At 38.6% G+C, this 24131-nt stretch overlaps 2 protein-coding genes across 6 annotated transcripts; one reads left to right on the top strand and one right to left on the bottom strand.

The window, feature by feature from the left end:
- The first annotated feature begins 3590 nt into the window (after positions 1-3590).
- Positions 3591-14036, top strand: LOC142943561 (ras-related protein Rab-35). 5 transcript variants are annotated; one of them, XM_076085138.1, is made up of 7 exons: positions 3591-3732; positions 7868-8973; positions 9559-9609; positions 10585-10708; positions 10795-10919; positions 12033-12157; positions 12559-14036. In XM_076085138.1, exons 2-7 carry the CDS (start codon positions 8922-8924, stop codon positions 12706-12708), a joined length of 627 nt encoding a protein of 208 aa, XP_075941253.1. In that variant the 5' UTR covers positions 3591-3732; positions 7868-8921; the 3' UTR covers positions 12709-14036. The 5 variants fall into 5 exon arrangements, with proteins under 5 accessions (XP_075941253.1, XP_075941252.1, XP_075941251.1 ...); XM_076085137.1 differs by having other exon boundaries at positions 3592-3732; positions 7868-8642; XM_076085136.1 differs by lacking the exons at positions 3591-3732; positions 7868-8973 and adding exons at positions 8980-9303; positions 9423-9483.
- A 519-nt stretch (positions 14037-14555) lies between these two features.
- anapc2 (anaphase promoting complex subunit 2) lies at positions 14556-22887 on the bottom strand. Its single transcript, XM_076085135.1, has 14 exons — positions 22501-22887; positions 21237-21486; positions 20831-21155; positions 20482-20614; positions 20201-20408; positions 19962-20081; positions 19759-19876; positions 17727-17905; positions 17495-17636; positions 16588-16663; positions 16105-16308; positions 15525-15657; positions 15065-15321; positions 14556-14969 (listed from the first exon to the last, which is right to left on the bottom strand). The coding sequence occupies exons 1-14, from the start codon at positions 22597-22599 to the stop codon at positions 14760-14762; spliced, it is 2454 nt and encodes an 817-aa protein (XP_075941250.1). The 5' UTR covers positions 22600-22887; the 3' UTR covers positions 14556-14759.
- Positions 22888-24131: the final 1244 nt, after the last annotated feature.

Genomic DNA, 24131 nt, shown 5'->3' with positions numbered 1-24131 from the left:
TTAATAGATGGATAGATACTTTATTAATAGATAGATAGATACTTTATTAATAGATGGATAGATACTTTATTAACAGATAGATAGATACTTTATTAATAGATAGATAGATACTTTATTAATAGATGGATAGATACTTTATTAATAGATAGATAGATACTTTATTAATAGATGGATAGATACTTTATTAACAGATAGATAGATACTTTATTAATAGATAGATAGATACTTTATTTAGATAGATGGATAGATACTTTATTAATAGATGGATAGATACTTTATTAATAGATAGATAGATACTTTATTTAGATAGATGGATAGATACTTTATTAATAGATGGATAGATACTTTATTAATAGATGGATAGATACTTTATTAACAGATAGATAGATAGATACTTTATTTAGATAGATGGATAGATACTTTATAAATAGATAGATAGATACTTTATTGAGATAGATAGATAGATACTTTATTAATAGATAGATAGATACTTTATTAATAGATAGATAGATACTTTATTGAGATAGATAGATAGATACTTTATTAATAGATAGATAGATAGATACTTTATTAATAGATAGATAGATACTTTATTTAGATAGATGGATAGATACTTTATTAATAGATAGATAGATTCTTTATTAATAGATGGATAGATACTTTATTAATAGATAGATGGATAGATACTTTATTAATAGATGGATAGATACTTTATTAATAGATAGATAGATACTTTATTAATAGATGGATAGATACTTTATTTAGATAGATGGATAGATACTTTATTAATAGATAGATAGATACTTTATTAATAGATAGATACTTTATTAATAGATAGATAGATACTTTATTTAGATAGATGGATAGATACTTTATTAATAGATAGATAGATACTTTATTAATAGATAGATAGATACTTTATTAATAGATAGATAGATACTTTATTTAGATAGATAGATACTTTATTAGTAGATAGATAGATACTTTATTAACAGATAGATAGATACTTTATTAATAGATGGATAGATACTTTATTAATAGATAGATAGATAGATACTTTATTTAGATAGATAGATAGATACTTTATTAATAGATAGATAGATACTTTATTAATAGATAGATAGATACTTTATTTAGATAGATAGATAGATACTTTATTAATAGATAGATAGATACTTTATTAATAGATGGATAGATACTTTATTAATAGATAGATAGATACTTTATTAATAGATAGATAGATACTTTATTAATAGATGGATAGATACTTTATTAATAGATAGATAGATACTTTATTTAGATAGATGGATAGATACTTTATTAATAGATGGATAGATACTTTATTAATAGATAGATAGATACTTTATTTAGATAGATGGATAGATACTTTATTAATAGATGGATAGATACTTTATTAATAGATGGATAGATACTTTATTAATAGATGGATAGATACTTTATTAATAGATAGATAGATACTTTATTAATAGATAGATAGATACTTTATTTTGATAGATGGATAGATACTTTATTAATAGATAGATAGATAGATACTTTATTTATAGATAGATAGATACTTTATTAAAAATGATAGATACTTTATTAATAGATGGATAGATACTTTATTAATAGATAGATAGATACTTTAACAGATAGATAGATACTTTATTTAGATAGATAGATACTTTATTTATAGATAGATAGATACTTTATTAATAGATGGATAGATACTTTATTAATAGATAGATAGATACTTTATTTAGATAGATGGATAGATACTTTATTAATAGATGGATAGATACTTTATTAATAGATAGATAGATACTTTATTAATAGATGGATAGATACTTTATTAATAGATAGATAGATACTTTATTTAGATAGATGGATAGATACTTTATTTAGATAGATGGATAGATACTTTATTAATAGATGGATAGATACTTTATTAATAGATAGATAGATACTTTATTAATAGATGGATAGATACTTTATTAATAGATAGATAGATACTTTATTTAGATAGATGGATAGATACTTTATTTAGATAGATGGATAGATACTTTATTAATAGATGGATAGATACTTTATTAATAGATAGATAGATACTTTATTAATAGATGGATAGATACTTTATTAATAGATGGATAGATACTTTATTAATAGATGGATAGATACTTTATTAATAGATAGATAGATACTTTATTAATAGATGGATAGATACTTTATTAATAGATAGATAGATACTTTATTAATAGATGGATAGATACTTTATTAACAGATAGATAGATACTTTATTAATAGATAGATAGATACTTTATTAATAGATGGATAGATACTTTATTAATAGATAGATAGATACTTTATTAATAGATGGATAGATACTTTATTAACAGATAGATAGATACTTTATTAATAGATAGATAGATACTTTATTTAGATAGATGGATAGATACTTTATTAATAGATGGATAGATACTTTATTAACAGATAGATGGATAGATACTTTATTAATAGATGGATAGATACTTTATTAATAGATAGATAGATACTTTATTTAGATAGATGGATAGATACTTTATAAATAGATAGATAGATACTTTATTGAGATAGATAGATAGATACTTTATTAATAGATAGATAGATACTTTATTAATAGATAGATAGATACTTTATTGAGATAGATAGATAGATACTTTATTAATAGATAGATAGATAGATACTTTATTAATAGATAGATAGATACTTTATTTAGATAGATGGATAGATACTTTATTAATAGATAGATAGATTCTTTATTTAGATAGATGGATAGATACTTTATTAATAGATGGATAGATACTTTATTAATAGATAGATAGATTCTTTATTTAGATAGATGGATAGATACTTTATTAATAGATAGATAGATACTTTATTTAGATAGATGGATAGATACTTTATTAATAGATAGATAGATACTTTATTTAGATAGATGGATAGATACTTTATTAATAGATAGATAGATTCTTTATTTAGATAGATGGATAGATACTTTATTAATAGATAGATAGATAGATACTTTATTAATAGATAGATAGATACTTTATTTAGATAGATGGATAGATACTTTATTAATAGATAGATAGATTCTTTATTTAGATAGATGGATAGATACTTTATTAATAGATGGATAGATACTTTATTAATAGATAGATAGATTCTTTATTTAGATAGATGGATAGATACTTTATTAATAGATAGATAGATACTTTATTTAGATAGATGGATAGATACTTTATTAATAGATAGATAGATTCTTTATTTAGATAGATGGATAGATACTTTATTAATAGATAGATAGATTCTTTATTTAGATAGATGGAGACTTTATTGATCCCGCAAGGGGACATTTTGCAACAGCAGTAATTATGGTACAAGTAACTAAAAATAACAGTACAAAATGTTAAATATAAAATGCACAATATATACAATGTGATCAGTCATACCTTTTGTTCTGTCTTCTTTATTTATGGACCAAATTGAGGTTTAAAAAAAAGAAGAAATGTAGTCACATCGCAGTATCTAGTTTTCCCACATGACGTGAACGCAGCATCAGATGATGAGATTGGGTCATCAGCTGCAGACAGACAGGTGTGGTCCGCGGTGAGACATTCCGACCGGAGCGGTGATCTACAGACGACGTCAACAAGACCCGGTGACGGAGCACCGAGTACAACTAAAGCACCACAAGTAAGTTTAAGTAGTTTTAAAGGTTTGGTTCAGAGTTTCCTCCGAAGGACTGAGGAGTTTTCCTGACGTCATGGTGAACTGCGGCAGGCCAGCGTCACAGGCCCGAGACCCGTCACTCCAGACTGCGGAGAGAAAACTTAAAGTTTAAACGTTTCTCAGCTTCTTAGCATCGATACGCATCGTGTTGAACACGAATCGCAAGTTGTATGAGTTGTTGTGGGACCCTTGCTCTTCCGGGTGACTTAAATCAACTTAAAGTTAAATCACATTTTACTTGTTTCGCTTTTTTCAAACCGCGCCCGTGCAGTACACTACCGTCAACCAGCGACGGAACGCCACAGTAGCCAAAACTTAGGTGGTAATTTAAATAGTTTTAACGTCCAGATAAGAGCACATTAGTGTTTTTAAAGTGTGCCGAATTGAAGAACGTGAAGTAACTCGTTACTCGCATATCAGTAAAAGTAACAAACAGGCTTAGAACACTATCGTTACATCCGATATCCGAAAAATAGGAGATTTCAACCGGAAGTTTGGCGCATCGTTCCCTCAATGTGAGTTGTTGGTCAGCGTCGCTTACAAACCTCGCCGTTAGTCTCAACTACCGGCGGATTCAACGTTAGTCTCACTGCCGTTAAACCGGCGGTGCTGTGGATGAGCGTTCTGTTCTGCGTTCTGTTGGTCGACCTGTAGAGCCACTGGTCGATGTCGTCTCGTGCTCTTACACCAGACTACCTTCACAATATGTGGAATTAAACCTGCTTGTCCATCGTTAAGCGCTAACACACCATATTAAATTCATTTTTATTTTTTGTCTCGAACAATAGGTGTCGTTCTTCAATTCGTCATATCTAGATATTTAATTATGTATTGATTTAAACTTTTAGAGAATAATTATCTGTACTTAAATAAGTGCAGATTTGGGGGATTTCAAATGAGCCGAATTGAATGATGACTAATGCAAGACTCAACACGATGTAGGGTTGTATTTAAACATGGCGTTTATTATTGCTGGCATACAAATCATAATCAAGGTCCTGCAGGTCTTCCTGTTTTCATGGAAAACTGTCCCAACGTTGGTGAAGCTCAGCGAGCTGCTCCTGTCAAGTCCTGATCTCTGTCCGCGTGAGGAGGCAGTGACAGCACACAGCCAGGCTGTCAGGAGGAAGTTATATTTAGTGACTCAGCTGTTGTTTAAGGAGCAGGAGGACATACAGCACCCAAAAATGAACTGATCATCCCAATGGCAATGTATTTTAGTAAAAGTACAAATTCCACACTGTGAAATTACTCCACTACAAGTCCTGCAATCAAGTTAAACGTGTAGTATTATTATTATTATTATTATTATTATTATTATCTAAATGTACAGGAAGTACTGCTCCCCGTCAGTGGTTTACATTTGACTGCTGTAGATGTTTAATCTACATCACTGCATCTTATTCTATAAGATCCTCATGTTTGTCTCTGTCCTGTGAGAACCTCGTACCTCTAAAAACAACAAACTGTTTTCAGCTTTGTGACGATGAATTTAACATCTGATCCAAAAGGCTTTTAAAGAGTTTATTTATCTTCATCTGGAGATACGAAAACCTGTCATCTGCAAAGTAACTGAAGCGGTCAGACAAGTGTAGTAATAGTACAATATGTACCTCTGAGATGTAGTACAGTATAAAGTACTATATGTACCTCTGAGATGTAGTACAGTATAAAGTACAACATGTACCTCTGAGATGTAGTACAGTATAAAGTACTATATGTACCTCTGAGATGTAGTACAGTATAAAGTACATGTACCTCTGAGATGTAGTACAGTATAAAGTACATGTACCTCTGAGATGTAGTACAGTATAAAGTACAACATGTACCTCTGAGATGTACAGTATAAAGTACTATATGTACCTCTGAGATGTAGTACAGTATAAAGTACAACATGTACCTCTGAGATGTAGTACAGTATAAAGTACTATATGTACCTCTGAGATGTAGTACAGTATAAAGTACAACATGTACCTCTGAGATGTAGTACAGTATAAAGTACTATATGTACCTCTGAGATGTAGTACAGTATAAAGTACAACATGTACCTCTGAGATGTAGTACAGTATAAAGTACTATATGTACCTCTGAGATGTAGTACAGTATAAAGTACAACATGTACCTCTGAGATGTAGGACAGTATAAAGTACAACATGTACCTCTGAGATGTAGTACAGTATAAAGTACTATATGTACCTCTGAGATGTAGTACAGTATAAAGTACTATATGTACCTCTGAGATGTAGTACAGTATAAAGTACAACATGTACCTCTGAGATGTAGTACAGTATAAAGTACAACATGTACCTCTGAGATGTAGTACAGTATAAAGTACTATATGTACCTCTGAGATGTAGTACAGTATAAAGTACAACATGTACCTCTGAGATGTAGTACAGTATAAAGTACTATATGTACCTCTGAGATGTAGTACAGTCTAAAGTACTATATGTACCTCTGAGATGTAGGACAGTATAAAGTACTATATGTACCTCTGAGATGTAGTACAGTCTAAAGTACTATATGTACCTCTGAGATGTAGTACAGTATAAAGTACTATATGTACCTCTGAGATGTAGTACAGTATAAAGTACTATATGTACCTCTGAGATGTAGGACAGTATAAAGTACAATATGTACCTCTGAGATGTAGGACAGTATAAAGTACAACATGTACCTCTGAGATGTAGGACAGTATAAAGTACAATATGTACCTCTGAGATGTAGTACAGTATAAAGTACTATATGTACCTCTGAGATGTAGGACAGTATAAAGTACAACATGTACCTCTGAGATGTAGGACAGTATAAAGTACAATATGTACCTCTGAGATGTAGTACAGTATAAAGTACTATATGTACCTCTGAGATGTAGTACAGTATAAAGTACTATATGTACCTCTGAGATGTAGTACAGTATAAAGTACTATATGTACCTCTGAGATGTAGGACAGTATAAAGTACAATATGTACCTCTGAGATGTAGTACAGTATAAAGTACTATATGTACCTCTGAGATGTAGGACAGTATAAAGTACAATATGTACCTCTGAGATGTAGTACAGTATAAAGTACTATATGTACCTCTGAGATGTAGTACAGTATAAAGTACTATATGTACCTCTGAGATGTAGTACAGTATAAAGTACTATATGTACCTCTGAGATGTAGTACAGTATAAAGTACTATATGTACCTCTGAGATGTAGGACAGTATAAAGTACAATATGTACCTCTGAGATGTAGTACAGTATAAAGTACTATATGTACCTCTGAGATGTAGGACAGTATAAAGTACAATATGTACCTCTGAGATGTAGTACAGTATAAAGTACTATATGTACCTCTGAGATGTAGTACAGTATAAAGTACTATATGTACCTCTGAGATGTAGGACAGTATAAAGTACTATATGTACCTCTGAGATGTAGTACAGTATAAAGTACTATATGTACCTCTGAGATGTAGGACAGTATAAAGTACAATATGTACCTCTGAGATGTAGTACAGTATAAAGTACTATATGTACCTCTGAGATGTAGTACAGTATAAAGTACTATATGTACCTCTGAGATGTAGTACAGTATAAAGTACTATATGTACCTCTGAGATGTAGTACAGTATAAAGTACAATATGTACCTCTGAGATGTAGGACAGTATAAAGTACTATATGTACCTCTGAGATGTAGTACAGTATAAAGTACTATATGTACCTCTGAGATGTAGGACAGTATAAAGTACAATATGTACCTCTGAGATGTAGTACAGTATAAAGTACTATATGTACCTCTGAGATGTAGGACAGTATAAAGTACAATATGTACCTCTGAGATGTAGGACAGTATAAAGTACTATATGTACCTCTGAGATGTAGTACAGTATAAAGTACTATATGTACCTCTGAGATGTAGTACAGTATAAAGTACTATATGTACCTCTGAGATGTAGTACAGTATAAAGTACTATATGTACCTCTGAGATGTAGTGAAAGTATACATTTTGTACTGAAGTACTTGTAAATGTAATTCGTTCCTCTGCTCAGCGGTTAACGGTCTGATTTGAAGTGTTTTCTTTAACTTCTTCTTCTTTTCTCTTTTAGCACCTTCTTTAAACTGAAGTGAGATCTCATCGACTCGTCACCCAAACACCGGAGGAAGTGAAGAGAGATCAGAGACCAGCTTGAAGGAACCTCAGCAGAGGAGAAGAGGAACGTCTCTGTTTCTCGCTTCTTTATTTTATTTTGAAGGGTTTGAGTTAATGAGTGAGTGGTGGAGAAGCTCAGGACAATAACTGAATTCATGATCGTCAGAGGAACAACCACAAAGTGCCAAACCCCCCCGATCACGTGTGGCCTTTATCTGTGAAGACGCTGCATTCAATGAGGGCGGGAGGAGGGAGCGTCCACGCTGCACTGACACTACTGTGAATGTGAAAACCGATGAGTCGTCTCGAGTTGGAAACCCCCCGCTGGAGCATCGTTGGGTGGAACTGGAACTAAGGTGGAAGCACGCGGCCGCATGAACCATGAACGCAGCACTCTGCAGCAGCGCTCCGTTTTCTGCCGGCTGCTGTGGCTCCTCTGTGAGGATGACGTGAGCGTCTGAAGGTTAACGGGATAAAACTACAAAAGCTACAAAAGTGCAGAAATTCAACTGGAATGTCCTCTTATTGGCTCGGTGATCTTTGGACAAACTGTTGTGCTGCTCTGAGCTCGTAGCATCGGGAGGTGGAGGAAACCGGACCGCTGTGGGGGGATCAGGAGAATCTCCTCCTCCTATGAAACTGATTCTACGTGGAGATCCAGTGAGACACCTTCCAGATGGCAGGGAAGGACTACAATCATCTCTTTAAACTGCTCATCATCGGAGACTCCAGTGAGTGCATCTCTTTACTCTTTTAAGGTTAATCTGAAGTCAAAGCAGGTTGTGTTTGGAGTCCCACAAGTGACACGAACAGACGACACGGCAGAGTTCACAGTTCTGTCCTTCTTAAGAAGATCAAAGATTCAACATTTAGATTGCAGTCGCTGACGACTTCCTCCAGCTTCACCACGACTACAAGTCACCCGCTGTCTCTGACTCGGTGAACTCTGTGATGAAGAAGTGAACCACGGCGGTGAGGACCAGTTCAAGCCAGCGGCTGGTTCACTGTTCATGAAGCAGCGAACCTTAAACTGCAGCTTCAAACTGCAGACACTTCAAAGTGGTTTGTAGTATTAAAGACATAGATTCATGGTTTGGCTTGTGTTCCTAGTCTTGATTTAGCAAACATTTCAATACTTTATGTTATATTAATGTTATTTATTGATGTTCTGACTCATCAGTTGCATTTGATCACTTCTGGGACTCCAAAGTAATGTGGAACAAATGATCAACATTGATGAGTCGTGCTATTCTAATGCAATGTGAAGCGTTTTCCTCTTTACCTGCAGATACAATAATTCAGAGTTTTCCTCTGCGGTCACACAGATGTTTCTTCATGTTCATATCTTGAGAGATGAACTGATATTTCCCAGCCGGCTGCTGCTTCATACTGGTTTGTCAAGTCTCCTCAGAACAAGTTTCCACAGGACTGTAGTCTCGTTTTAATCGCACAACCTTTCCCCTCATTGCTACTGGTTTCACTTCTGCTGCCCCTCCTGTGTTTTATGACAGAACATGCAGGAGGCCGTGAGTCAGGATGGGACGGTCTTATCTTCTCTTAGTGAATGGAGACGTGAGTGGCTCGGTCACATTCATTTCCTGGTTGTGTACGTGCTCACCTTGTCCCTCTGATGTGTTTCCCTCTCAGATGTGGGGAAAAGCAGCCTTCTGCTCCGCTTCGCAGACAGCTCCTTCTCTGGTGAGTTGCCGCATGTCCAACGACAGTGAACGCCTCGTGTTTATTGGCGGGAAATGAGTCCGAACTGCACTCGAACCCTCAGGTTCCTCTTTTTATCAGGTCTCCTCGTTTATGTCCTCAGCGGACAGTTTGGACAACATGCAGACATTTGGGGGAAGGGTGGACATACAGAACGCTGACTTCCTCAAACACATTGGGCCTCGTGCAAGAAGCACTCGTAGGAACGTGTTGGTTCTTCAGTAAGAGTCACTTAGGAGAACTTACATTCACCAATTTCCATTTATCTAGAAGTTTCTCTCAGGCACAAACCCAATGTACGATTGGTCCAGACTGTGTGTGACCCTTTCATATCTTACACGTCATAATGTTGACATCCTGTTTGCCTCTGTAGTTTTAATTCTAAATGTTCTCATATATTCTAACGAGGTCGCTGTTAATATGAGCTGTTGTATAACAAAACCTTATCTATTTGAACATCTTAAATCATTTGACCCCTCGTGTTGCAGTCATGGATCATCTTGCTGTGTCGAGAGGTTTTTCATGAGGAACCATGTCGTCTTCATGTGACGCTGTTACTGAAGTTACATGTTTTAAGCATGTTAGTTTGTGGCCCCTGCATCTATCAGCTATGGTCCCATTTTATTCAGTGATGTCTTTGCTCAGATCTGCAGAGTCCAGGATGATGTTTCACGTCTACAAGCTTGTTTTAATGGAAGTCAATAGAGACTGTATAGAGAAGCTGAGTTCATGCTCAACCGGTAAGAATGTAGGTCTGAAGTTTAAACTACAAGTTGCTAGTGTCATTTATAACACATAGTTTGGGTTATAATCTTAATGTTTACCTTATACATTTATAATACATTTAGTAAAATTGTGGTTGTTTACAATCTGTGGTCAGCTGAGCGTTGATGCCGCTGAAAGTGCAGTTCAGGGTGTCGGTCATGCAGCTGTTGGATGTCCTCTGGTCTCCTGCAGGCAGCTACATCACCACCATCGGTGTGGACTTTAAGATCCGAACAGTCGACATCGATGGAGAGCGGGTCAAGCTGCAGATCTGGGACACGGCGGGTCAGGAGCGGTTCAGAACCATCACGTCAACGTAAATATCCACACTAACTGGTTCTAGGTTTTAGTCCAGCTGGTGTTTCACTCGGGTCACTCAGGTTCCTCTCTCCTCTGGTCCAGGTACTACAGGAACACCCACGGGGTCATTATTGTCTACGACGTGACCAATCCAGAGTCCTTTGTGAATGTTAAGAGGTGGTTAAATGAAATCTCCCAGAACTGTGACAACGTCTGCAAGATCCTGGGTGAGTGCACCCTGTTAGTCAGTCTGAGAGATTCTAGTGTATAATAATGTAAACCCTATGTTCATGTTATCTGCTCGATGAAGTGTTGTCTCATTAATCTGTGTGGTAGTATGCAGTACATACTGAGTCAGCATGTACTGCATACTGACTCAGTATGGGGGCGACACGGCCGTCCTTCAATTGGTCGGCGGTTCGATCCCCGGCTCCGGCTCTGACACTTAACCCCAAAATTGCTCCCGTAGTTGTGCCTACGGTGTAGAAATGTGATAGAATCTGAATTGTAAGTTGCTTTGGATAAAAGCGTCTGCTAAATGACTGTAATGCAATGTAATACTGACTCAATATGTACTACATACTGAGTACATACTGGCCCCGCCCCGTTCATTCATATGAAAGTCGTTCGGGTGTCGAATGATGCATAAAGTTTGACTTGTGAGTATAAAATGACCCAGATCTCCTGGTGATCTCCTGGTGATCTCCTGGTGATCTTCCTCAACCATGTCTCTGAAGAGAAGGACACTAGTGTTTCCTCTGACTCCGCCTCCCAGCCCTCAGTCCAGCCTCGTTCTTGTTAACTGTAATCTGTAATTACACCGTTTGTAACGATGTAAAGTTAGCCTTTGAAACCCAGCGCTCTTCTGGGGGCTTCGTTGTCCACCGTTGGACCGTCTGAAGAGCCGCAATGCATTTTGGGCCGGTTGAGTTCGTCCAGTGAGCTCACGTCTCAGACTCGGAGATTCTTGCTGATCGAGTAAACATCCTTTCTCACATAAACTATGCAGTTGGCACGCTCTATAATTCATAATGTATAATGCCATACTTCGTATTAATAGTAGGTTCCAGTGTTGGTAGTGATTTAAGCCAAAGTTCCTGTCGGTGAATCAGAAGGACTTCCTGTGTGTTCAAAACAAAATGAAGCCTGTTTATTTTAATGACACCCAGGTATGAAAGGATGACATCAGTGGAGGTCGACGCAGTGAATACTTGTAGAAAGTAAAATCCCTGGTTGGTTTGAGTCTCTTCATGTGATTTGATGTGAACCAGTATAAAGGTGAGTGTGTAGCAGCTGAAGGAGCAGAAGTCTAAAAGATCATTTGTTCTCTTCACTCTCAGTGGGAAACAAAAACGACGACCCAGCCAGGAAACAGGTGGATACCCAGGATGCAGTGCGTTTTGGGGAGTCGATGGGGGTCCGTGTGTTTGAGACCAGTGCCAAAGAGAACATTAACGTAGAAGAGGTAACTTTAATATGATTTCATATTCACTTAAACACACATTTATTATTCTGATGAGTAAAGTGTGGTCATGTTTTCCTCCTGAAAACATCAGGGATGCTCTTATTCTTATTCTTATGAGCGATTCATCTGCAGATTATTTTCATATCGGTGAAGATGCTTCTCTCATTTTCAGAAACACTTGCTGACTCTTTGTTTTTATGGAAGAATAAAAACACAGACGTCATTTTAGTCAAATTATTTTTTTGTCAAACACAAAACAAATAAAAAGAGTGAAAAATAGTTTAGTTTCGAATAACTCTTTCTGCAGCGTATTTAAAGGAGCATTTCACTCTTCACTGGTGCTGTGAGGATCACACGTTTAGTGACTCGGCCCCTGAGTGTTGTTCTGTTTGTTCCTTCAGATGTTCATGGCCTTCACTCACATGGTGCTCCGGGCCAAGAAGCAGAGCCAGAACCGAGCGGAGAGGGAGCGAGAGCGGGAGAAGGACACGGTCAACATCAACGCCCAGAGAGACCGAGACCGCAGGAAGAGAGGGAAGAAGTGCTGCTGAGCCTCGAGAACGGACTCACGAGAAGCATTCAGATCGGGAAGAGGTGCCTTAGTTAGGAGACAAGTGTTGCGTGTTTCAAGCTGCAGGTGTGACTGTTTGAGACCACCGCTCATCATTCACTGCAGGCTGCAGGTGTGACTGGAGGCAGAGGGACTGAGTCTGTCAGCACTGACTGCGTGAAGCAGCCTGGAGGTTCAAGAGTTAAAGGATCATTCTGGTGTTTTCTGACGTTTCAGCTCATTTACGACCAATCGCATTTTAAAAAGCAGGCTGTTGAGAGGTTGCAACTAACGGGCCAGATTACCAAACCGGTTCCTCGTGTCCTCACTGACCCGTGATGCTGTTCATTGGTGCACAGATGAGGTTTGGAGCATGTGTACAAACACTTGATTTGAATGAGTTCATGAGCTTTAAGCTGTCAACTATCTACTGTAAGGTTCTAGGAATGATGAATTATTAACTAACCACTAACACCAGCAAGCAGGGAAAAGTGTTGTCAGTTCCCACGGTGATGCCACCAGAACCCCAAAACATCTGGGTCAAGACATTTCGCCTGTAGTTACCACAAGTTATTGTATGTGGTGAGGAGGTTCATGCTCGCCAGAGGATGAATCCCTCCAGCCTTTGCTTCATCGCTGGCATTAAATTAAACTTTCTACTTATACAATAAGTCTTCTAGTTCATGAAATGTAGTGAACCCCTTCGTCCCTAGAGGAGGAACCCCTTCGTCCCTAGAGGAGGAACCCCTTCGTCCCTAGAGGAGGAACCTGGCTTCAGACAATCTACCACAGAAGAAGACGCACATGTGGAAAGTCTGCACTTCATTTCCTCAAAGAAGAACCAAAGTCGGAGCAGACGTGATGTAAACGACTAACTTTGATTTAAACATTGCATTAACACACAGAGAACACAGCTGCTGTCTGTGAAGTTGATTGATAAATGAAACCAATGAGAGATGAAGTGTGTGAATGAGCTCAAACATCCAGACTCTCTGCGGTCCTTTAACTCTGCAATAGTGAACCACCGCTCTCATGTTTTAGTCCTTTACGTTTTCTTTACACAGTAAAGGGATTTTACCACTGAAAGGGGACTGGGAGCAGATGTTACTCGGAGTGTAACCGTGATGCATTAACAGGTGTGATGAGTTCTGTCCAACGTCTGCCCGTCTTATTTCAGTTAGAATGAGGTCAGTAATCAGACGTGTGTGTGTGTGAGACATGGACGCAGTACAAGAAGCCCATACTGGTCATTAGTGTGTTTTTAAAAAATATATAAATCTCTGTTGTCTCGCTAATGTGTCGAAATCCAAATAAAACAATAAATCCAGAGTACGTTTGCATCTTCATATTTCCTCTCAGGTTCAGTGTTTCCATGATATTCTGTATTCTAAAGGCTGAGACACGTCGATGACTAATGGTGATTTTGATTCATTTTAGTTTGTCAGATTTGAATGAAATTCCCACTTGTTACCTTGAGAGAACTAAATGTTGCTTTCCTATAAAATATAGTTTAGAATAGAAACTGCAGATTATTTTCCACTTTCACAAAGTTAAATCTTTGAACAAACATCAGTCCTGACAGGACAGATGTTGGTTCAGATACTTGTGAAGAAGTAAAAAGTACATGAATAAGTGCAAAAGTACCAACAGAAGAAAATAACTTTCCTTTAGGAATGGAACACAAAGTTTAGGACTTAATACCCAGACTGGAGAGACAACTCTTCTTGTGTGCTATAATAAACTCCACTGATGGAAACCTGTCACATGGATACATTAGAGAGCTTTAATATTCATGATGCATCAGATTTTAATAACCCTCTCAACAACTTCCTGCTGCAGAATCAACACTGAGGGTGGAAGTGCTTTTATTTTGAAAGCCAAACTTTTCAGAGGAACAGCCTTCATAAAAATAAGCTGCTTTCACGTCACAGGAAACTCCAGTTAGACTGATCCTGAACCTGTTGGTAGTGTCCCTCTCGAAAGCTGAGGAGAACTCCATGTTCCCATATTTCCCAGTGAGCACCTGAATGCAGCACACAGCAGCAGTGCTCCTCAGTTGGCTTTGGGGAGTCTGTAGACGCCTGCAGAGACCATCAGCTGGTGCTCCCTCACCTTCCTCTGCAGGAAGGCCTCCAGCTCGTTGACGTCCATCTCCGTGACGACGGGTCCCGTGGCGACGAACATCCGGAGCATGGAGTGGATGCGGTCCAGCGTCATGCTGTCCAGGTTAGTCAGCATGGCCTGGATGTAGGCCCAGAAGAGCTGCAGGGACACAACCAGAGCGCTCACAGGCCTCTTCAGGTCAGTGTGTGTGTATATGTGTGTGTGAGAGAGAGAGAGAGAGTATGTGTGTGTACCTGCAGCTTCTCCTCCCTCTGCTCAGACTGGGTGGTGGTGTTGGAGTCTCTCTCCTCGTCGCTGTCGATCAGCATCACTCCTCTCTCCATCTTCTCTTTGGAGGAGCCCGTCTCCACCACGTAGTAGCGTCCTCCTCCTCCTCCTCCTCCTCCTTCCTCCCTCAGCACGCCGTGCTGCTGCCACAGAGCCAGCTTCCTGTGCAGCAGCTCCTTCGGGGCACCCAGCTTCACGCTCAGCTCCTCCAGCGTCCAGGAACCTGATGGACCACCAGTCAAACCAGTCAGTAGAGACACACTGGGATGGAGGTGAAGTGGAATGTTTCTAAATGCAGTAAATCTCATAATTCATCCTGTTTTCTGGTGGTGTTTTTGTTCATTTATTCCACAGTGAAGTTCTGGTCCACAGACAAACCACACATGAAAAGAAGACTTGTAGTCGGTCTGAAATGAGAGGTCGTACTTTTCTCCTGGAAGTGCAGGATGATGGCGGCGTGGATGGGGGACACGGTGAGGTTGGTGAGGGTCCGGTCCTCCAGCTCCAGGTCCAGAGTGACCGAGCCCAGGTGAGGCTTCCAGCTCAGCGTCCTCATGGCCTGAAAACACAGAACACAGACCAGACGGGTCAGGTTGTGGTGTCTAAAGAACAAATAAATCACGGAACTAGTGAGAGAAAGAAACAGATAGGCTTTTATAATGGTGTGTTCAAGGACAGTAGGTTTGTTTGTGTTGTCAGACTAACAGGTGGAGGCAGCAGAGCAGCAGCTCCTGTGTCCTGAGGTAGAATCAGTGTTTCAGTGAATGGAGTCTGGTGTGTTTGTAGAGGTCATAGATAACAGCTTCAGTGTCTGACTTCAAGGTCAAGAGGTGAAAACATTCTAAATACGGCGTTCACTTCAACTGAAAGAGATTCTTTTAGGAGTCTAGAATACGTCCACAGCAGATCTTTACTCTGCTCCATCTACTGTCGTGATTCTCAGACTCGTAAACATTTATAAAGCACCCGGTGGAACCAGCTCCTCCCCTCAGAGGCTGAGCTCCACCTTGAGTTTCTCGTAGCGGTGGGTGTAGGCCTCCATGGCCTGGCAGACGAGCGGAGGCAGCTCCAGCTTCTCCTCCTTCAGCGGAGGCCAGAACTCGGAGGAGAGGATGATGGAGGACAGGGAGAGCGGCGGCTGCTCCTCCTCGCTCAGCCTCGACTCCTCCTCTCTGATGTTACTGTTGATCCTCCGAGAGTCCGCCATGTCCTGGAGAGCAGACGGAGGAGAGTGACTATCAGTCTGATCAAGTTACTATTGTTCATCAACTACAGGTTAATCTAAACAACACAGACATGAACGTGTCCTCTTCAGCGTTTCTATTCCACAGTTATGATTTAAAGAAGATTGAACCCTCTGGGTCTTTAAAATCAGTTGAACTTCCTTCAGCAGACGACAGACTGAGACGAGACAACCGGAGCAAACATCTGATGCATACGTCAGCAGAATGCTCTCCTGCTGTTGATGATTGGATGTTGGACTGTTTACCTTCAGCATGACCTCACAGTAATGCATGTGAGACTCTCCAAACCGCAGCTTCAGCAGCTCCACGTTACGGATTTCTCTGCAAACACACAGCGATGAATAAAGAAGGTGAGACGAGGACATTTTGGACAAAATCAAAAGCTGCTGAAACGATCTAAATACAAACATGGATTCATTTAGATCCGCTCTTTCCTTCAGAACGTCTGTAAAACGTTAAAGTCGACATGAAGCCGAGTTCTCTCACAGTCACTGACGGGGAAACTCAGATATCTCTGAGACTGAAGCTCACAGAATCACAGAATTATGTTCTATTTTAAACTGCTTTTGTTTTGTGATGATGGGAAAACAGCTGTTCTATCAAATATATTTACTCCTTATCTTTAAAGCACCTTTCATAATGTCATAATGTCATAATCCTTCATAATGTCATAATCCTTCATAATGTCATAATCCTTCATAATGTCATAATCCTTCATGATGTCATAATCCTTCATGATGTCATAATCCTTCATAATGTCATAATCCTTCATGATGTCATAATCCTTCATGATGTCATAATCCTTCATAATGTCATAATCCTTCATAATGTCATAATCCTTCATGATGTCATAATCCTTCATGATGTCATAATCCCCAAAGAGCTTCTCAAACTCAATAGAGAACAAGAAATAGAATATTGGTAAAAAGTGTTAAAATAATTAAAAGTGTATATATATATCTATCTATCTATCTATCTATCTATATAGATAGATAGATAGATAGATATATCACAGACGTCCTCAGAGGTGGAGACATGTTTATTATAGATATAAACTGTTCTGTCTGTGCTTCATGTGATGATATGAAATAAGAGTGACCCTGACTCTGTGGTGAGGTCCGGGTCACCGGTACCTCCTAACCCGAGCCCTACCTGGCCGTGTTGTAGTTGAGTTGGTGCAGCAGCCGGTCGGCCAGCACGGCTCTGTACTCGTCGATGAAGATGTCTTTGCTGCCGTAGATGCTGACCAGCAGGCTGATGATGTCGGACGAACGCCGCTTAGAGCCCAACTTATCTGAACAGAAGAAACTCTCAGTAACACCAAACACCAAACAGAGGACGACGAGTACGAGCAGCAGAAATAACAAACGGTGCGTTCACTGACCGGGGACGGCGTCGGTCGGGTCCGGACTCCAGTCCTCGGGGTCGTTGCCTTCCTCGTCGCTGTCCTGCATCTCCAGAGTCACCGGGTCTCCTCGGGACAGCTCTGAGGCCAGGTCAGTGCAGCCCTCGGCGTCTCCGGTGAGGCCGGCTACGATCTGCCTCACCGTGTCCTCCCGAGTCCTTGAACGCACCACAGAGGCTTCAACACAACTCAACCATCGCGATGAAGAACATCCGCTTCAGTTTAGTGGCTGTTTAGGTCAAAGTTTGACCGTTTTCAGTCAGAAACGGTTTCTTTTCATATTATATATATTATAGAATCCAGCACACGTCAGCACGTAAACTAGTTAAACTTATGGTAAACCTTTATGTTAAACCTTTATGTTAAACCTTTATGTTAAACCTTTATGTTAAACCTTTATGTTAAACCTTTATGTTAAACCTTTATGTTAAACCTTTATGTTAAACCTTTATGTTAAACCTTTATGTTAAACCTTTATGTTAAACCTTTATGTTAAACCTTTATGTTAAACCTTTATGTTAAACCTTTATGTTAAACCTTTATGTTAAACCTTTATGTTAAACCTTTATGTTAAACCTTTATGTTAAACCTTTATGTTAAACCTTTATGTTAAACCTTTATGTTAAACCTTTATGTTAAACCTTTATGTTAAACCTTTATGTTAAACCTTTATGTTAAACCTTTATGTTAAACCTTTATGGTAAACCTTTATATTAAACCTTTGTGTTAAACCTTTATGTTAAACCTTTATGTTAAACCTTTATGTTAAACCTTTATGTTAAACCTTTATGTTAAACCTTTATGTTAAACCTTTATGTTAAACCTTTATGTTAAACCTTTATGTTAAACCTTTATGTTAAACCTTTATGTTAAACCTTTATGTTAAACCTTTATGTTAAACCTTTATGTTAAACCTTTATGTTAAACCTTTATGGTAAACCTTTATGTTAAACCTTTATGTTAAACCTTTATGTTAAACCTTTATGTTAAACCTTTATGGTAAACCTTTATGTTAAACCTTTATGTTAAACCTTTATGTTAAACCTTTATGTTAAACCTTTATGTTAAACCTTTATGTTAAACCTTTATATTAAACCTTTATGTTAAACCTTTATGGTAAACCTTTATGTTAAACCTTTATGTTAAACCTTTATGTTAAACCTTTATGTTAAACCTTTATATTAAACCTTTATATTAAACCTTTATGTTAAACCTTTATATTAAACCTTTATGTTAAACCTTTATGTTAAACCTTTATATGAAACCTTTGTATTAAACCTTTATATTAAACCTTTATATTAAACCTTTATGTTAAACCTTTATATTAAACCTTTATGTTAAACCTTTATATTAAACCTTTATGTTAAACCTTTATGTTAAACCTTTATGTTAAACCTTTATGTTAAACCTTTATGTTAAACCTTTATGTTAAACCTTTATGTTAAACCTTTATGTTAAACCTTTATGTTAAACCTTTATGTTAAACCTTTATGTTAAACCTTTATGTTAAACCTTTATGTTAAACCTTTATGTTAAACCTTTATGTTAAACCTTTATGTTAAACCTTTATGTTAAACCTTTATGTTAAACCTTTATGTTAAACCTTTATATTAAACCTTTATGTTAAACCTTTATGTTAAACCTTTATGTTAAACCTTTATGTTAAACCTTTATGTTAAACCTTTATGTTAAACCTTTATGTTAAACCTTTATATGAAACCTTTGTATTAAACCTTTATATTAAACCTTTATATTAAACCTTTATGTTAAACCTTTATATTAAACCTTTATGTTAAACCTTTATATTAAACCTTTATGTTAAACCTTTATATTAAACCTTTATGTTAAACCTTTATGTTAAACCTTTATGTTAAACCTTTATGTTAAACCTTTATATTAAACCTTTATGTTAAACCTTTATGTTAAACCTTTATATTAAACCTTTATGTTAAACCTTTATGTTAAACCTTTATATGAAACCTTTGTATTAAACCTTTATAAAAGGACTCACCGGAGGTACTTGCGGATCGGCTGGCAGGCGACCTGCAGGATGACCATGGACGGGTCGAGCTCTCTGAGGGCCTTGATGGCCGAGATGTAAACCGTGAGGATGTCGGACGTGTGAACTCCTGAGAACAACAGAGATCCTTAAAGTGTCTTCATGTTCGCTGCGTTTAACTCCTTACTTTACTTTCACTGCAGTAAACAACTGACCCGGGTGCAGCAGACGGCTCTCAAAAGCAGACTTTAAGGAGGTGAGGAGCTGCTGCCTCTGGTTGGTTCTCTCCAGACAGAACTTCAGATCCTCGATGGCCGCTTTGGATTCTGGGAAATCTGACGGAGAGGTAAATAAACATGAGAGGGATGTTGTATCCGAGTTCTCCAGAGGTTTGCTTAGCTTAGCTTAGCATAGCATAAAGACTGGAGCCCTTTGACACATTGTTCTCTCTCACCTCTGATTATACTGAAGAGCTCCTCGATCCTCATGTTGACGTAGATCCTGCAGAAGAACTGGTGCATGTGGCATCTCCACTGCTTCAGGACGGAGCTGCCGGGCTGGATGCTGGGATCACCGGGAGCACCGGGAGCAGGTACAGGACCGTCTCTGTCCACCTCACTTGCAAACACTTTGCTCAGCCAGCCGAGCACCAGCTCCAACCACTGCTCACAGAAACACATGTTATTATGAATGAAGGTTTTATCCCAGACAGGCAGGCAGGCAGACAGGTTTTACCTCCTGGAACTCCAGCAGGAAGGAGCGTTCGTACTCTCCTCTGCAGTGCTGCTCCATCCGCTGCTCAATGAGCTTGTGCAGGATGGAGGTGACGGCCTCGGAGCTGACCCACTCCAGCAGCTGTAGTCTGGAGCTGCAACAGAAACTAAAACAATCAACCGCACACCCTCAGAACACATACAGGATATGCATTTAGTTATATTTAGTTAATCTGGTTGAAGCTCCATGGAGAAAGGCAAGTTTTATAATAAATAAAGTATGAAGTCGACTCTTTTCTTCTCCTGACTTCAGATAATAAATGCTCTGAGTGTGTTACTCGTCCTCCATCATCTTCTCTGAGTCCACTCACAGTATGTGGCTGAGGTCCTGCAGCTGCTCCAGGGCCTCCTTACACCAGCACTGCTGCGTTGGGACCCCGCAGCCCGGACAGACCCCCCGCTCGGGGCCGTCCTGCAGCTCGGCCCCGTCCTCAGCCTGGCCCTCCTGGTGCATGTAGACGGAGAAGGTCCTGCTGTAGAACTCCAGCACTCGCTCCTGGAGAACGGGCGAGGGGGAGAAGAGGAGGAGGGCCCTGATGATGGTGAAGGCCCGATCCTGGAGGCCCCCGGGTCCGGGGCCACACAGACTGAGACCGCGGCCCTCGTCTTGCCACGACCCCAGCTTCTTCAGACCACCTAAAGGAGGACGAGGGATGTTAGAATAAAGTTTCTGCTCCGTATAAATCATTATTGACTCTTTATATTTGTTCCACTCGCCCAGAAAAGGTTCCAGGCGGTCCAACAGAGTCCGAAAGGCGGTGAGGAGAACCCAGGCCCGGCCTCGCTCCTCCAACTCGTTCTCCGGCTGTTTGAGTCCGGACCAGAACTCGGGAACCACAGAGGAGGACAGACGCGTCTGCAGAGTCTCCAGCAGCCAGCCGCCCAGCAGCCGGCCCAGACCCTGACCACACAGCAGCGCCAGAGAGTCCGAGAGGCTCCGATCCACCACCGAGCAGCCCGGAGACATCTAGAACACAGAACCATCTGATCATCAGATACTGTCGATGCAACCTAACATCTAGAACATAGAACCATCTGTTCATCAGATACCCTCCATGCAACCTAACATCTAGAACATAGAACCATCTGATCATCAGATACCCTCCATGCAACCTAACATCTAGAACATAGAACCATCTGATCATCAGATACCGTCTTTGCAACCTAACATCTAGAACACAGAACCATCTAATCATCAGATACCGTCTATGCAACCCAACATCTAGAACACAGAACCATCTGATCATCAGATACTGTCTATGCAACCTAACATCTAGAACATAGAACCATCTAATCATCAGATACCCTCCATGCAACCTAACATCTAGAACATAGAACCATCTGATCATCAGATACCCTCAATGCAACCTAACATCTAGAACATAGAACCATCTGATCATCAGATACCGTCTTTGCAACCTAACATCTAGAACACAGAACCATCTAATCATCAGATACCGTCTATGCAACCCAACATCTAGAACACAGAACCATCTGATCATCAGATACTGTCTATGCAACCTAACATCTAGAACATAGAACCATCTGATCATCAGATACCCTCAATGCAACCTAACATCTAGAACATAGAACCATCTGATCATCAGATACCGTCTATGCAACCTAACATCTAGAACATAGAACCATCTGTCCATGCTGGTCTCACATGAAACACTAGAACACTCCAGTCAAAGGCGTGTCATCCACTGGATGCAGTTGTCTTTATCTGCAGACCTGAATCAGTGAGCTAAGTTTGACTGCAGCACATCCAGACAGATGTAAACAAAGGAAAGGTAAACAATAGTATGCCGAATTTAGCCGAAGCCCCCCCCCCCCACTAGTCAGTGACCCGTCCTACGTCATGTCGCACCGGCTGGGGTTCATGCCACAAACTAGAAAACATTAAATCGTGAAATATTAGAATGGACTTCGGTTCTGTCCGTGTTGTTGTCTGTCTCGTGAGTCCGGAGATGAAGCTCACCAGCGCTGCAGTGACGGTCTCCCAAGCATCAGAGACCCGTTGTTCTGGTGCAGGTCCAGACATCTCGACCGAGTCCGATTCCATGACGACATCTTCCATTTTCTTCTTTTGGACTTTCTTCAGAAACAACGGACTAGCTCGCGTGAGTGCAACATTTAAACTTTGGATTTGTTCTTGTCGTTTTTAGAGCGTCGCACGAGTCTGTGGAACGTCACTAAAACGCATTATATCCTTTATCTCACATGTGTTTTATTCATAATAATATTATAATAATAGCTTTCATCTGTAAAACTCTTCTGTAAAATGAATTTGAAATCACGTTACATGGTTCCTGCTTGGGTATCGCGGGTTTACTTCTTCTTCTTCTTCTTCTTCTTAGTCGTCTTCTTCTTCTTCTTTGAATAAAGAAGTCAAACTGAATGCTGCCTCCTAACGGTAACTCGGTAACTGCACTTTCTTGCTGGTAGTTTTATTTTGAAGGGTCACAGGAAGTGTTACTATGATATCGTGTCTATATCTAACACTGGCTAACTTGACAATTGAATGTGTTTAGAATTTTGCCCTCCAGTGGTCATTGTGAGGAACTGCAGCACTCAATTTAAATGTGTGGCTGTACGTAGTATTAATATCAGTATAACTGTTCAATATAAATATGTACTAATAATCAAGCATCAAGCTGGACACAATGAGCATAGAAATGCTTCCGGTCAAAACATTAAAAAATAAAACTTTATCCTGCAAAATCCGTCTGTGAACAATGTGAACTTTTTCTATATTGATTCAAAACAACAATACAGAAAAATGATTCAAGAAGAACAATGTGTACATAAATTATAATTTGAACAAAATAATAAATAATTAAAAATTAACAAATATCGTAAAAACTAAATAACACAATAATACATTGAGCACGGTTTATATCATGAGAATGCAGGTTTTCCATACAAACAGAAACATTGCGACATCTTGAAAGATATAGATTTGTTTTCAATAAATAACAATTATAATGATATGATGCAATTTTTTAGCATCTTTCATAATAAGATATTAAATCACAAATTGAATATTAACTGCCCTCCAGTGGTCACAGAGAGGAACTGCAACACTATATTTAAATTTGTTGGCGATACACAATATTAGTATCAGTTTCACTTTTATTGATGTCGATATTTGTAAATCATTATTAGTTTGATTGTTACCAACAAACTGGTAGCATCAATGTATGTAGTAATTGTATCATGAACGAGTTGTTTAAATAGTTTTAAAACATGTAAATGATTACTTAATGTGAATTATAATCATGATTAGTACTGGCCACAGTAAGTAAGTACAATTAACTGTACTACCATCAAGCTAGATGTATTGAGCATAAAACTACTTCCGGTTGATACATTCAAAATAAAACTTTTACATTTGCTGTTACGGTGTTTGGCCACCAGAGGGCGACATATACTCACGATTATAGATTATGGAAACTTTATTCTGCTAAATCCGCCTGTGAACAATGTGAACTTTTTAAATGACTCAAAACAACAAAACACAAAAATGAATCAAAAAGTATAATATGTACAAAAAAATGATGATTTCAATTTTAATAAGAACAAACAATAGTAAAAAGTAATTTGAAAATT

The sequence above is a fragment of the Anarhichas minor genome, unplaced genomic scaffold, assembly GCF_050575085.1.
Source record: "Anarhichas minor isolate MPS153535 unplaced genomic scaffold, ASM5057508v1 ptg000140l, whole genome shotgun sequence".
NCBI lineage: Eukaryota > Metazoa > Chordata > Actinopteri > Perciformes > Anarhichadidae > Anarhichas > Anarhichas minor.
Note: the sequence above shows the minus strand (reverse complement) of the source record. Positions and strands in the feature narration are given on the sequence as shown.